Here is a 12,203-nt window from a genome sequence, read left to right on the forward strand (position 1 = left end):
TGACCAAGGACAAATGTGGGTCCTGAGGTTACACAGGTTGAGAACCACTGAATTAAATGACAGCTCTGAGTCTGCCTGGGGATGCTGATGTCACATCAATGGTGGCACCTAGCAGCAGTCTCCGGCTTGTTCAACATCATAATATCATCATCAATATTTACATTATTCATGATAATTAAATGCATGAAACAAGCCAATTTGACATATAATCTTATGTGAAGATTAGTGGTGATATTATTAATGTGGGAACCCGGTCTCTTTAAAGCATTAGATTTAGTGCTGATGGAGAATAAAATCCTTGGGTCTGTATCAAGGTGATGTTAGTGTGACTGCTTCTCTGCAGTTAAGGAACTTTAATAAAAAACTTGCAAGAGTGTAATATATTATGCAAAGATTATCCCTGCTGATATAAAAAAAATGATGATTTGAATAATTAGAAGACATTCATAACACAAATGCACATCTTCAGACAAGTTACATTTTCCAGAGGCTGGATTCAGACTCTTTCCATTCTTCGCCCATCAACATATGGAAGTTAAAAGGCTTAAAGTACTCCAAGCGATGACTGTAAAACAAAAGAAGATAAAGCATGGTTCTAATTTTGTTAAATACATTGATAAGTGGATACTCTAATTCGTGCAGCTATTATTTAATTTTCATTATACACGTGACTAGCTAAAAAAAAAAAAACTGAAGCACATTTCATTTCAGCTTAACTGGTTACATATCCTGAATCTGTTCTATCAAAAAAACTTATCGTTTGCTATAGTGTAGAATTATTGGAACTGATCTATAGTTGTTGAATCAAAGGAAAAACAGAGTCTGTACCCAAAGAAGCCAATCAGGTGTAATGTCTGGAGGACATTGATTGTGTGCTGCACATCTCACAGCACCTATGGGCTGTAGAGACCATTAAGTTAAATAAAATGGAGGCAGGAAATAAGGCACAGGATAAGTAAATTGTATTTTTGCCTGCAAGCCCCAGTCCAGGAATCCCCTCTCTGAAGAAGCTAAGAATCATTTACATTGATCACACAATATTACCCATAACTAAAGGTGACCATACACTTTACAACCATCGCAAGACCTTAGTCTTGCGATGGTTGTAAAGTAATTAAAAAAACGTACGATCTGCCCATCTTGGACAGACAGATCGTACTTGCGATCATCTCAAGCCCGCCCCGCTGAGGGGCGGGCTTCCGATGACCACAATGCTGAACGGGCAGTGTGCGTGTGCGCACACTGGCCCGTTCGGCATTTGTCTCCCGAGCATGCCACAAACCAGCCGAAAATCACAAGATTTTCGGCTGGTTTTCGAACATGCTCCTTAGACAAAAGACGTGCGACCGTACAGTAAAGACGGTCGCACGCCTTCCATACGCTTTGCGATTATCGCACGATCGTGGGATTTCCCGCGATAATCGCACAGTGTATGGGCACCTTAAGAGTTAGCCAAAGACGCATTAAAAAAAAGGACTGATGTGGCCACATACTCTTGGCATTATAGCCACCTTTATTCTGCACTGCACATCAGTGCTGTCAGTCAGCATAACTTGGTGCAGTAGGTGGGTACATACATAAATGCACATCTCTCCCACTGCAAGCAAAGGAGGGAAAATGCTTGCTTGTGTGTAATTATTAGACTAGCTCATTACACTGAACAACATGCTCTTCAATGAGACAAGAGTTCTACTATTATGAAGGAAAAGTTTCTTGGAAAACAAACCGACTGTCTATTTCTGTCCCTGTAAACCTTCTCCTGAAAATAGCTTTTACCGGTAAACATCACTGTACACATCATGTCAATAGCAAACAACTTTGTCAAATGTCTCCAGTCAGCAATTAAAGCCTGAACAGTAGCCGCGCTTCAGTTCCAGCTGTCTTCTTTGTTTCCCTTTGCCTTGAGAGCATTGTAAGAAGAAATCAATCATTGCTTTCACATACTAAAATAGTTGTCTGCATCAATATTGGCAACATGGCCATTTCACACTTACAAATCAGGTTGCTGACCCGCTAGTATTTCCTTTTCAGGTACTGGATAAAGTGACTCATAGGTTCTCTGTGAGCCAGAACCGTGTATAGCAAAGCCATTGAAACGGTCTACTGAAGAAGGGAAGTATTCCCAGGGCAGTAGCGCACAGCCTCTCCAGGTCACCTCTTTTATGGATGCTTCAAAGGACAGTGGCAGACACTCCTGTGCAGGGAATCAACCAGGATAATTTTACATATATACACTTATGCTCAGGATTACATAAAGGCCTTAGAAAAAACATGGTATGCATATTACAATATATCCTGCGGTTGTGGAAGCGTGAAGGACAAAGTCTCCTCATGACAAAGACAAATGTAACATGCTAACAAACACTGCTGCCAAATAGACAGGCTCATCCATATTTGCACAGAGGAATTCAGTGGTCTCATGAGAAATTGCTAGTTAGCTATGCTATATATGGATAGGACCACATGAAATTTCTCTGGGGAACAGAATTGTCCAAAAGAATTTGAAGACAAGTTACCTTTCATTGCTTATGAATGTTTAATCTGTGAAGGACAGGTATAATACAGTAGAATAGCGTACAAGGTGGTATACTGTAACATTCTGAAACAACAGAGAATAAACTAGGCTTTGAATACTAACACATCTATTTCGCTCTGATATACAGTATTTTAGGAGCTTGGTGCCAATACACATATTACAGTTCCAAAGGCCTCGATGTATATCATGACCGGAACGTCAGGGGATTCTCCTGTGCAGTTCAGATGTATTCCGGTTCACCATCACTAGCTACACCTGCAATAGAGGTTCATGATTTCCATTGTGGAATTTCCTCGTGAGGAGGTAATTGGATAGTAAACACACGAACAGGATGGGAAATGATGGAGGGAGGGCAGGGAGAATATTAATTTCTGTTTAACTGTAGAGCATTGTATATGTGTGCTTAATTCTGGAATTTTCAGCTAAAGGTGAACTTCAGACAAATGACTGAATATACAGTTTAAACACAAACTAAAAGCAAACTGTTTTACCTGTCAAAGCATTTGCAGTCCTGTTCAGCCACTCTTGTAATTCAGGCAGCACAGACAGAACCTCTCCTTCAGTACTGATTGAGTAGGAACACCCCCCCAGCTTGCTGACTGGCCAACAGCATCTTAATGAGTCACTATTTTGCTCACGTCATTCTCTCTGCTACATGTTCATTGCAGCAGAGCCTAACTGGATGACCATTCCTCTCCTTATCTGAGCCTTGATTTGCAGGAGATCAATGGAGGCTAATATCAAGACAAATTTAGGAGCCTACAATAGGTGTGTGTGTGTATATCTATCTAGATAGATAGATAGATAGATAGATAGATAGATATACACACACACACACACACATAAATATATATATATATATATACATACATACATACATACATACACACACACACACACAATACACACAATACACACAAGGAACTGCGCTTCTTGGTACTTTTATGTCTGCATGAACAGAGCTACATGTGTATTTTCTGAATGGATCTGAACTGGTATCAGCCTCTAGCAGGGTTGGAGTGTGAGATGGAAAGCGGTACAAGCAACAATCAGTTTTAGGCCCCGTTCACACTGAGCGATTTATGCAGCGATATCGCTCATATTTCCACGCGATATCGCTCTATGTAGCTTCTCCAATCCATTTCAATGGAGCTGTTCACATCTCGTCGCTCAATATCGCTTGTAGCTCGTCGCTGGTAGCTTGTTGCTCCTACATGACCCTTTTTTCAAGCGATTTCGAGCGATATTGCTCCCGATTGCATACAGCCCAATAGGGACAAGTCGCTCAATATCATTCGTCGCGCAATATCGCTCAAAATTGCGCGATTTTCATGTCGCTCAGTGTGAATGGGGCCTAAGTGTTGACCAGAAGCATTCTGATAGGGAAAGTATAGTGACAGAACGATGAGCTCATCATTGTGCTGCTTTTGCTCTTACTGTCCAGTCACAGGCTGGGGTGGGGTGAGTCTAGGACAACTTGGGCTCAGAGAAAGTGGGTTGAATAATGCTGGGCATCAGATTGAGAACATCTAAGAGTAGAAAAAAGTACTACATGAGAAATCTCTGAACTTGAAGCTGAAAATTGCAACAAAAGCTGGTTTAGTTATTTTAACTTTTGATGGGCTATTCAACTTTATCTTGTTATTTTTGTCTGAAGTTCTGCTTTAATTCTATTCTAAAGCTGCAAAAGAACTTAGTGGTGAACCAGAATTTTTGGTTACATGTTTTTGTGATCTTTGTTTAGCATAAGTTTTGTATTTTCTTATTGTTAAAAAGGAGAAATCTGAATTTCAAATTTGAAAGAAAATAAATTCACTACAATGGGAGTCAATTAGAAAATTGCAATACAAGCCACTTCCAATATAAGCTATCGATTGTTCTAATATACATGGTCAGTTCTACTTGATTTCATCAGCTCCGATGTTGAGTTTTCTCACATTTATTTGCAGCTTTTGTAAAAATTCACTAATTCTGTACTCATTTTTCAAAACCCATTAAACTTCTAATTCACTCGCCTGCAGCTATATACATAAAATGGAAAACAGTCAGCAAATTCTTTAAGAGGCTGCCAATTCGGAAGCATGCCTGGCAGAAGTGATGGCGACAGAGCAAAGGCCATCTTGCGAATTAGTAGGGCCGAAGGGATATCTTTGAGAGTTTCAAAGAGAGGCTTCTGCAGCGCTGACAGGACTATGTTGATGTTCTTCAGAGACACCAAAGTGCATACAGGGTGGAAATCATGAGCAACCAGACGTGACCAGTGAGGAGCAAGCAACTGAAAAAAGAATTGCCAAGGCAGAAATTTGATCCTTGATAGTAATCAAGGCTTGGCCTGGTCTAGGCAAAACTGGAGGAAAGATGAGGTGGTGTTTTACGGAGTATCTCCTGGGATATAACTTTCTTGCTGCGCACCAAGTGAAAAAAGCCTTCCTTGCGGGAGGTCGACTTCCTAGGCTACATGGTGTTCGAATGTCAGCAACCAAAAGGTCTCTGTCTTTTAAGACCTGGACTTCAACTGTCAGACCGTTAAAGCCAGTGACCGAGAAGCAGGGCTGAAAACCAGTCCTTGGGACAGGAGGTCTGGCCAATCAAGTTTTCACAGAGAGTCTGCAACTGAAAATCTTTAGATCGAGAATAGGGTGGACTTCATGGCGATGACCAGACAGGGACAGTAGTCATTTAAAGGGGATATGTGCCATCCAATCTTCCCCCTCCTGGTGGGCATAACCGCCAAACGGGGTCTTCAGGGACAGAGCTGCACTAAAATGGCCCACAGTCTTGGGCCTGTATAGCACCCCGTGGCAACTGCACACTCTGCACAAGGTGTCAAGGTAAGTGCACCACGCAGTATCCAGTGCTCCAAATGCATTGCAGTCTAGCCCCACATCTTTCTTCCGGCAGGGTCCAGGTATGGTCCACCATGGCTATGCCCAGAAGAAAACTGATGCGGATATGAGGTGCAGTGGCTGGGAGAATCTTAGGGAAACTTGCTAGAAGTGTTTTGAGCAGAAAAATGCCGAAAAGAATGTGCTTCTCTCAGAGCAGAGAAAAGGTGTCCATAACCTAAGGAAGCTATCAAAAAACTAGGGCAGGCTGGGAGTGGGAGGAATTATACAAGGCTGCCCTTACAGCTTTGATTTGCCAGTGTGCAATCACTTGAGGTAGGTGCATATCCCATGATTCCAGAAAATAACTCCCCGTTTCCTGTGATGTACGATAGAGAAATCAATAGCGTGGATTAAGGAATCACAAGTGCTGGATATTGTATTTAGGCAGCCACAGCATCCGCAGCTGTCTGAGTAACAAAACTGTATCTGATAGGATGCAGTCACTGTTCAGCCAATAAGTTTTCAATTTTTAAATCAACTTTTGCTGAATCAGCTGAAATTTGAGCCATCTATGGCCAGCTTAGTACCAACAGCACTAGATTCATCTAGTATTCTATCTGCAAGGAGTTTGGATGTTCTCCCTGTGCTTGTGTGGGTTTCCTACAGGTATTCTCATTTCTTCCTACACTTTAAAGACATGCTGTTAGGTGTAATGGTCCCGGTTTTAATTGGCAGGGACTGATGTGAATGTACAGTATGTAAAGAACTGTGTAAATTATCAGTGCAATATAAATGCCTATAAAAAACAAAATATATAACTGAGCATAAAAATACATACATGTTCAGACTGTAAAATAATTAATTTTATACACACTGAAACACTAAAGTAAATAATATTTTTGCTTCAGGAAAAAAAACACCATTTATCAATAATCACCCCTACACAAGTAATAGGCAATGAGACGTTTGTGTTTTAAAGAAGGGTTGTTTTCTTTGTGGCTACTATTACTACAAGTTTAAATGATCTTTCAACCAATGTAGATTTCTTATTACGTATGGGGCTATACAGATGCACTGAGCACTCTGTTCAAATTATCAATTAGGTATAATCATTCTGTGATGAAGCCAAGAGCCGTGGAGTGCACGAACGTTCTAAATTTGGCAAATCACCACTAATTACTCACGGAGTTAAGAAGAAAGGATGATGCTGAAGGTTTCTAAACTGTATTATGCCTAATCTTCGCCCGCCCTCCTGTTTTATAGCTGACAACTGTTTTGCGCAGAACATGCCAGCTTTAATTAGAAATTTCATTTTATTAAATGGCTGCTTGGCAGAGAAGAACTGTAAATGAAAGGAAGGGGGAATGGGAAGAAGGACTATCCTCCAGGTAGCTCGTTTTGGTTTCTGCAGTGGCGAATTGACGATTTGATTTTCTGCTGTTTTAAATGTTTATGATCCGTGTTTCAGGCTGCTCGGCAGGATTTGAAACTTCAGCAAAACCATTACCCTCACTTACCTTCCAAATATGCCTGCGTTGAGAGAGAAGAAGCACCAAATGGTGCCCGTGTCTGCAAAAATAAAAATTCACAGCAGTATATACTTGAGTCATTTTTTTATGTAAGTACCTAAACTCTACAGCTGGAAAGAGAGGCACGTAGAGCAGGTATGATTGTTTTCACACTGAGTACACAGCAGCACCTGCACAACTGCATTATACTCAGCCACTGCTGCACTGTTACTCATCATAAGATTATAACACATTCAGATAAAACAGCAACTTGCCCATCGCCACCTTCTGTTTTTAATATCAGACAACAAAAAAAAGCAGTGTGTGGTTTATGTTTTCTAAAATGAGACTTCTCTTTGTAGAGGGATACACACCTTGCTTTGCTGTTTGTTGCAACAAGGAAAGTGCAAAGCAGGCTAAACAATACCAAGGCTTCCCCATCTTGGGAAATTCTAGATGTTCCCCAGAAAAACTTCAGGGACAGCCTAATCATATAAATTAGTTGACTTTTCTTCCAGAAATAGAATAAATGAAATCTGTCACATAAAATAAATATGTAGATGAGAGCAGAGAGTGAATAGCCGAATGCAGCATTCGGCTCGGTCATTCTGTTCGCTAATGAAAACTGACAACAACAAAAAAAAAAAGACGGTGTGGGGTCCCCCTCCCAAATCATACCAGACCCTTTAGGTTAGAAGGGACCCCCGATGTAAAAATAAATAAATGTGTGGGTTTTCCCTCCAAAAGTCTTACCAGACGTCACAACTCGCTCCGTCTATTTGTTTTCATTACATGCCAGCTCACTGTCCTGAAATGGCATATAAACCAATGGGTGGAGCAATTCATGATGTCACGACCCGGTCCGCCATCTGTTTACATTAGTGAGTGGGGCTGTCAAATCTGTCATTTAGTGGCAGGCGTTCGTTCGGAGCAGATGGGTGAGCGGGCATCGGGACTTTTTTTTTCATCCCGTTCATCGTGATTGATGCTGGATTGCATAGCTGAATGACTTGATTGACCTTGGAATTACAGCGTTGGACGATTTTTTTTTTGACAAAGGACTTGCCGAAAACGGTGTTCGTGTTTTTTGTTAAATTAAAGGATTTTTTTCTTACGGTGTTGTATGCTTATTTACTTTTCACTTAACTCTTTGGTGCATGAGGGTTAACAACTACCCCTTACTCATTCACAAAGGGGTGGGGGCGGCATCTGGGTGCCCGCTTTATGAAAGGGGGTACCCAGATGAACCCCCCTGCCCGTAGACCCCCACAATCACCAGGCCAGGGCTATGGGGAAGAGGCCCTTGTCCTCATCTGCATGGGGACTAGGTACTTTTCCAGGGGGTCCCCCCTGGAAAAGCACCCTCCCAATACCAAGGGCATATGGCCTGGTATGGTGTGCGTGTGGCCCCACACTTTTTTTTTTACATTAGGGGTCCCTCCTAACCTAAAGGGTCTGGTATGAATTGGGAGGGGGACCCCACACTTTTTAAAAAATGTATTCTAATTCTCAAAACTTTGCAGGGAGCGCTCTCCTGCAACCGAAATCGAGCCCAAAGATTAGCCAAACGTCCGGCTAAATCCTTCGGCTCTTTAGTGAATACCCTAGTGAACCCCCTTAGTGTGTGGCTTAGCTGGCTTGACAAAAGTAGATTACTGAATTGACTTTTGTCAAAGGAGCCAGACTGCTGATTTTCGTCCAATGTCTCTGCAGCCAATAGGCTTCAGTCACTTTTCATGTACTCGGACAGTGGCAGATGCTCAACCTCAGAATACAATAGCCACAGCAGACTGAAACAGGGAAGCAGAGCTGAGAGAGTTGGAGCCAGTTGTTTGGAAAGATCATGACTGTTTGTGCAAAAATGTAAAGAAATACTTTGCAGGGCAACGTATATTTGTTTGATCTGGATTCATTACTGAAAAAATTGGAGTTTAATACTACTTTAACCCCTTCACGACTGAAGATCTACACTGTACATCTCCATCATTAACTGCCCAAATGACTGCTCACGTACGTGGGCAGCTATTCGGGACTCAGGAATGCTGGTAACTGCTGAGAATTAGCAGTTACCGTTCATTAATGGATGCCTCAGTATTGAGGCATCCATAATGAAAGAATTAAGCTTTTGTAAAAAAAAAAAAAAAGCTTTTGTAAAAGCTTAATTCTTACATTAATGAAAGAATTAAGCGGTTACAAATACCAAATGGCTACCGTGTTTCCCTGAAAATAAGACACTGTCTTATATTTTTTGTGGCTCAAAAAAAACACACTGGGTCTTTTTTTCGGGGTAGGTCTTATTTTTTTTTTAATGTATAACATAGTTACATAGTTACATAGTTACATAGTATTTGAGGTTGAATAAAGACATTAGTCCATCAAGTCCAACCTATTAGGATCTCATTCTAGGAGTAGAGGGTAATCAGGGGTGCCATACGTTTCCAGGAGCAATTTGGTAACCAGAATGAGCGAAGCGCGCTATAGAGGAAACATCGGCTTATGCGGCTCTGCTCCCTGCGTTGCCGCCTTGCTTCCTCTAGCGCTGGCTTCATTGGCACCGCTGATTCTCTCCCTCAGCTCTTCAAGTTCCCCCTTATGCCACCACCGGCCCTGGGAATGGTCACAACTAGGTCTTATTTGCGGGGTGGGTCTTATATTTGAGCAATTCCAAAAAATGTTGGGGTAGGTCTTATTTTTGGGGAAACAGTGTATTAGCGATCTGGTATATAACAGCTGAAATAGCAGAACAGTGTGCATACCGCTCTATTTCAGTTTTAACAGCTCTGTAGAGATCGGGACTTCTTGATGTGTACAGGCTGTTTGTTACATTCTTCAGCACAGAAACATGTAGCAATATATTTCTATGCTGAAACAATGTTTCAAGGCTTCTGATCGTCTGGGAATGATCAGAAGCCTTTAGCAAGATCTGAACCTGACATGCTGTCAGGATCAGTATCACTATGGTTATTATTAGGCATTAAATTAAATTTAGGAACAGCCAATAATAATCTAACATTAAAAAATGTATTAAATTATCAAGCAGTCATAGTGACTGCTTGATATAATTGACAAAATAAAAGTGTAAAAAAAAGTGTTAAAGGAGAACTATAAGGTAAGTGATTTACCCTGATCCCCATAGTCAGAGCCGACGTGTGACATTGAAACTGTCACACGTCGACTCTATAGATCAGTAAGTGAGCGAACACATACTGTCGCTCGTTCACTTAGGATCATCTCCCTGCAGAGAGTGGTGGCTGCCAGTCCACCGCTCCCCACAGGGATCCCCCCCTCCGCTCTCCGATCCTCCAGCGCTGACTGAAGAAGCGGACGGTGGAGGGCGCAGGCAAAGCTGGTTCTGCCTCTAGATGGGCAGAGCCCGCTGTCAATCAGCCAGCTGGGTGGGGGATCTCGACAGTATTGATGGGATCTGTCCCGGCTGCATGCTCTCAGTATATAGTGGGCAATTGCCCGCCATATACTGAGCTTTGGATCACGGGAGGGCGATAGTATATGTCCTCCTGTGACCCTAAAGAGATTTATGGGATAAAAAGGTTACCCCATAGTTTTCTTTTAAGTGTAAAAAATAAATAACAAAAAAATATACAAAAATTATAAATTATAAAAAATTAACCCCTTAGAATGAAAATGTTTTTCATCCTAAGGGGTTATTTTTTTTCATTTACCCCTCACGACGGCATTGTTCAAAGTATGTCGCTGTCCCTAAGTGTGACAGTTAGGGACACTTAATGACAGTGACATTGTAGGGCACCTTACCTAGACACTATTAGTGATTAGAGAAAAAAAGTTAGCTTTTAGTTTTAGGCCGATAAGTACACAAAAATCTATGAAATCCTAGGCATGTGAGGCGTTTCCAAATGAATTTATTTCAATGCTTTTTTTTTTAGCTGTGCTATTTTTCTAAAAAATAAAAATAATCAAAACTAGAGAAAAAGTGTTTTCTTTATGTGTTATTCATACTAAGTGAGGTGTTAGGCGCACGTATGGGATATAAATATATATCGCTATCTGTCCTCTCAAAAAAAAAAAAATATATAATATGTGTGGGTGCACTTAGTAAGAAAGTATATTATTCCCGTAGAAGAATCCCACAGCAAAAATTTAAAAAGTGCGTCAGTCATTAACAAACAGAAGTCTAAGGATCAAGCTACTTTTCCCATTGCACAGTATATTGTGCACTTCCTAACCTTCCCCATGTAACAATAGGGTTGCTTAATTATACTTACGGGCAAAGCTCAACTTCAAGATACTGTTCCTTTTCATGGTTTAAGAAAAATGCTTCCACCACTTGGAAAAAAAAAAAAAGTAAGCAATGTGTAAATAATAAGTAAACATGTTTTTCAGCACTGCAAAATACTGGAAATGTGTATATTTGCATATAACAGTGCAATATTTCAAACTATCTTTCCAAGAATATAAATGTATAAAAACCAGTGTTGATCTGATTTTGTTGGATTCAGAATTGCGTTTATCCCCATACATATCTATAGGAATGTGAAAGCAGGTCAAATTCAGATCAACTGCACCTGCAATAAATTTTGAATGAAGCATCTCAAAAGTAGAGATGACCTGGGCTTGAGTTCACCCAAGTCTGCTCAAAACTGTGACTGGCACCCCCTCCTCCCAGGCTTTTCAGTGGCAGCAGTTCAGGGACGTGCGGTCAGGGGAGGCAGGTGAGGCAGAAAAACAGTAGAAAGGCATCATGGCACACTCACAAACCAGCATGTAAAACAACTTGTCTCACCACTAAGAACAATGACAGAGGTTTGGATACACGTCTTCTGCAGATGATGTGAAAGCCGCACTGCCGCGCCAAGGCACCTCTTATAGTGCGGTCCTAACTCTAAACTATGAGAGTCTCCATCTTGGAGCACATGGGGGCAGAAGATTTTGTTTTGCAGGTGAGGCAGAGCCTCACCTAGAATTATGGAGGAAAAAGCGGTCAGCTTCATGTCTGAAGCTGACCCCTTTTTCTCCATTCAGATCAGCATCTAACAGGTTACACAGCAGGGAAATCCTCCCTGCTGTGTAACCTGCCATGGACGGAGCGCCTCAGCAGTGAAGAGCAAATGAGGGACAGGGAGGCTTCTCCCAGTCCTCCTTTACAGTAGTTTGGGGGATGGGGCTTCGTCAGATGGGGGTGGGGCTTCCGACAGTGGGTGTGGCTTCGTCCGGCGGGGGCAGGACGTGCTGGGGACGAGGTTGGGGAATGCCTCACCCAGAGCAAGAGGTACCACGTGTCACTGCAGCAGTTGCTGCATGGACTTTCTCTGTCCCTTTATGACATATAGCTGTATGGTGCCCCTCTTCTCAACT

General features: G+C 41.7%; 1 protein-coding gene across 1 annotated transcript in view; it reads right to left on the bottom strand.

Annotated features, from left to right (window-relative positions):
• Positions 1-250: 250 nt before the first annotated feature.
• The window catches only part of LOC108790098 (UPF0462 protein C4orf33 homolog), a 28,212-nt gene continuing 16,259 nt past the window's right edge, over positions 251-12,203 (bottom strand). Inside the window, exons 2-5 of the mRNA XM_018560294.1 lie at positions 11,114-11,174; positions 6,882-6,933; positions 1,995-2,194; positions 251-565 (exon numbers count right to left, since the gene is read on the bottom strand). Of these exons, the coding sequence (XP_018415796.1) occupies positions 475-565; positions 1,995-2,194; positions 6,882-6,933; positions 11,114-11,174 (404 nt within the window). The 3' untranslated portion in view covers positions 251-474. The remainder of the gene's footprint in view (positions 566-1,994; positions 2,195-6,881; positions 6,934-11,113; positions 11,175-12,203) is intronic.

This window comes from Nanorana parkeri, unplaced genomic scaffold (assembly GCF_000935625.1).
Source record: "Nanorana parkeri isolate BGI_ZX_2015 unplaced genomic scaffold, ASM93562v1 scaffold446, whole genome shotgun sequence".
In the NCBI taxonomy this organism is placed as follows: Eukaryota; Metazoa; Chordata; class Amphibia; order Anura; family Dicroglossidae; genus Nanorana; species Nanorana parkeri.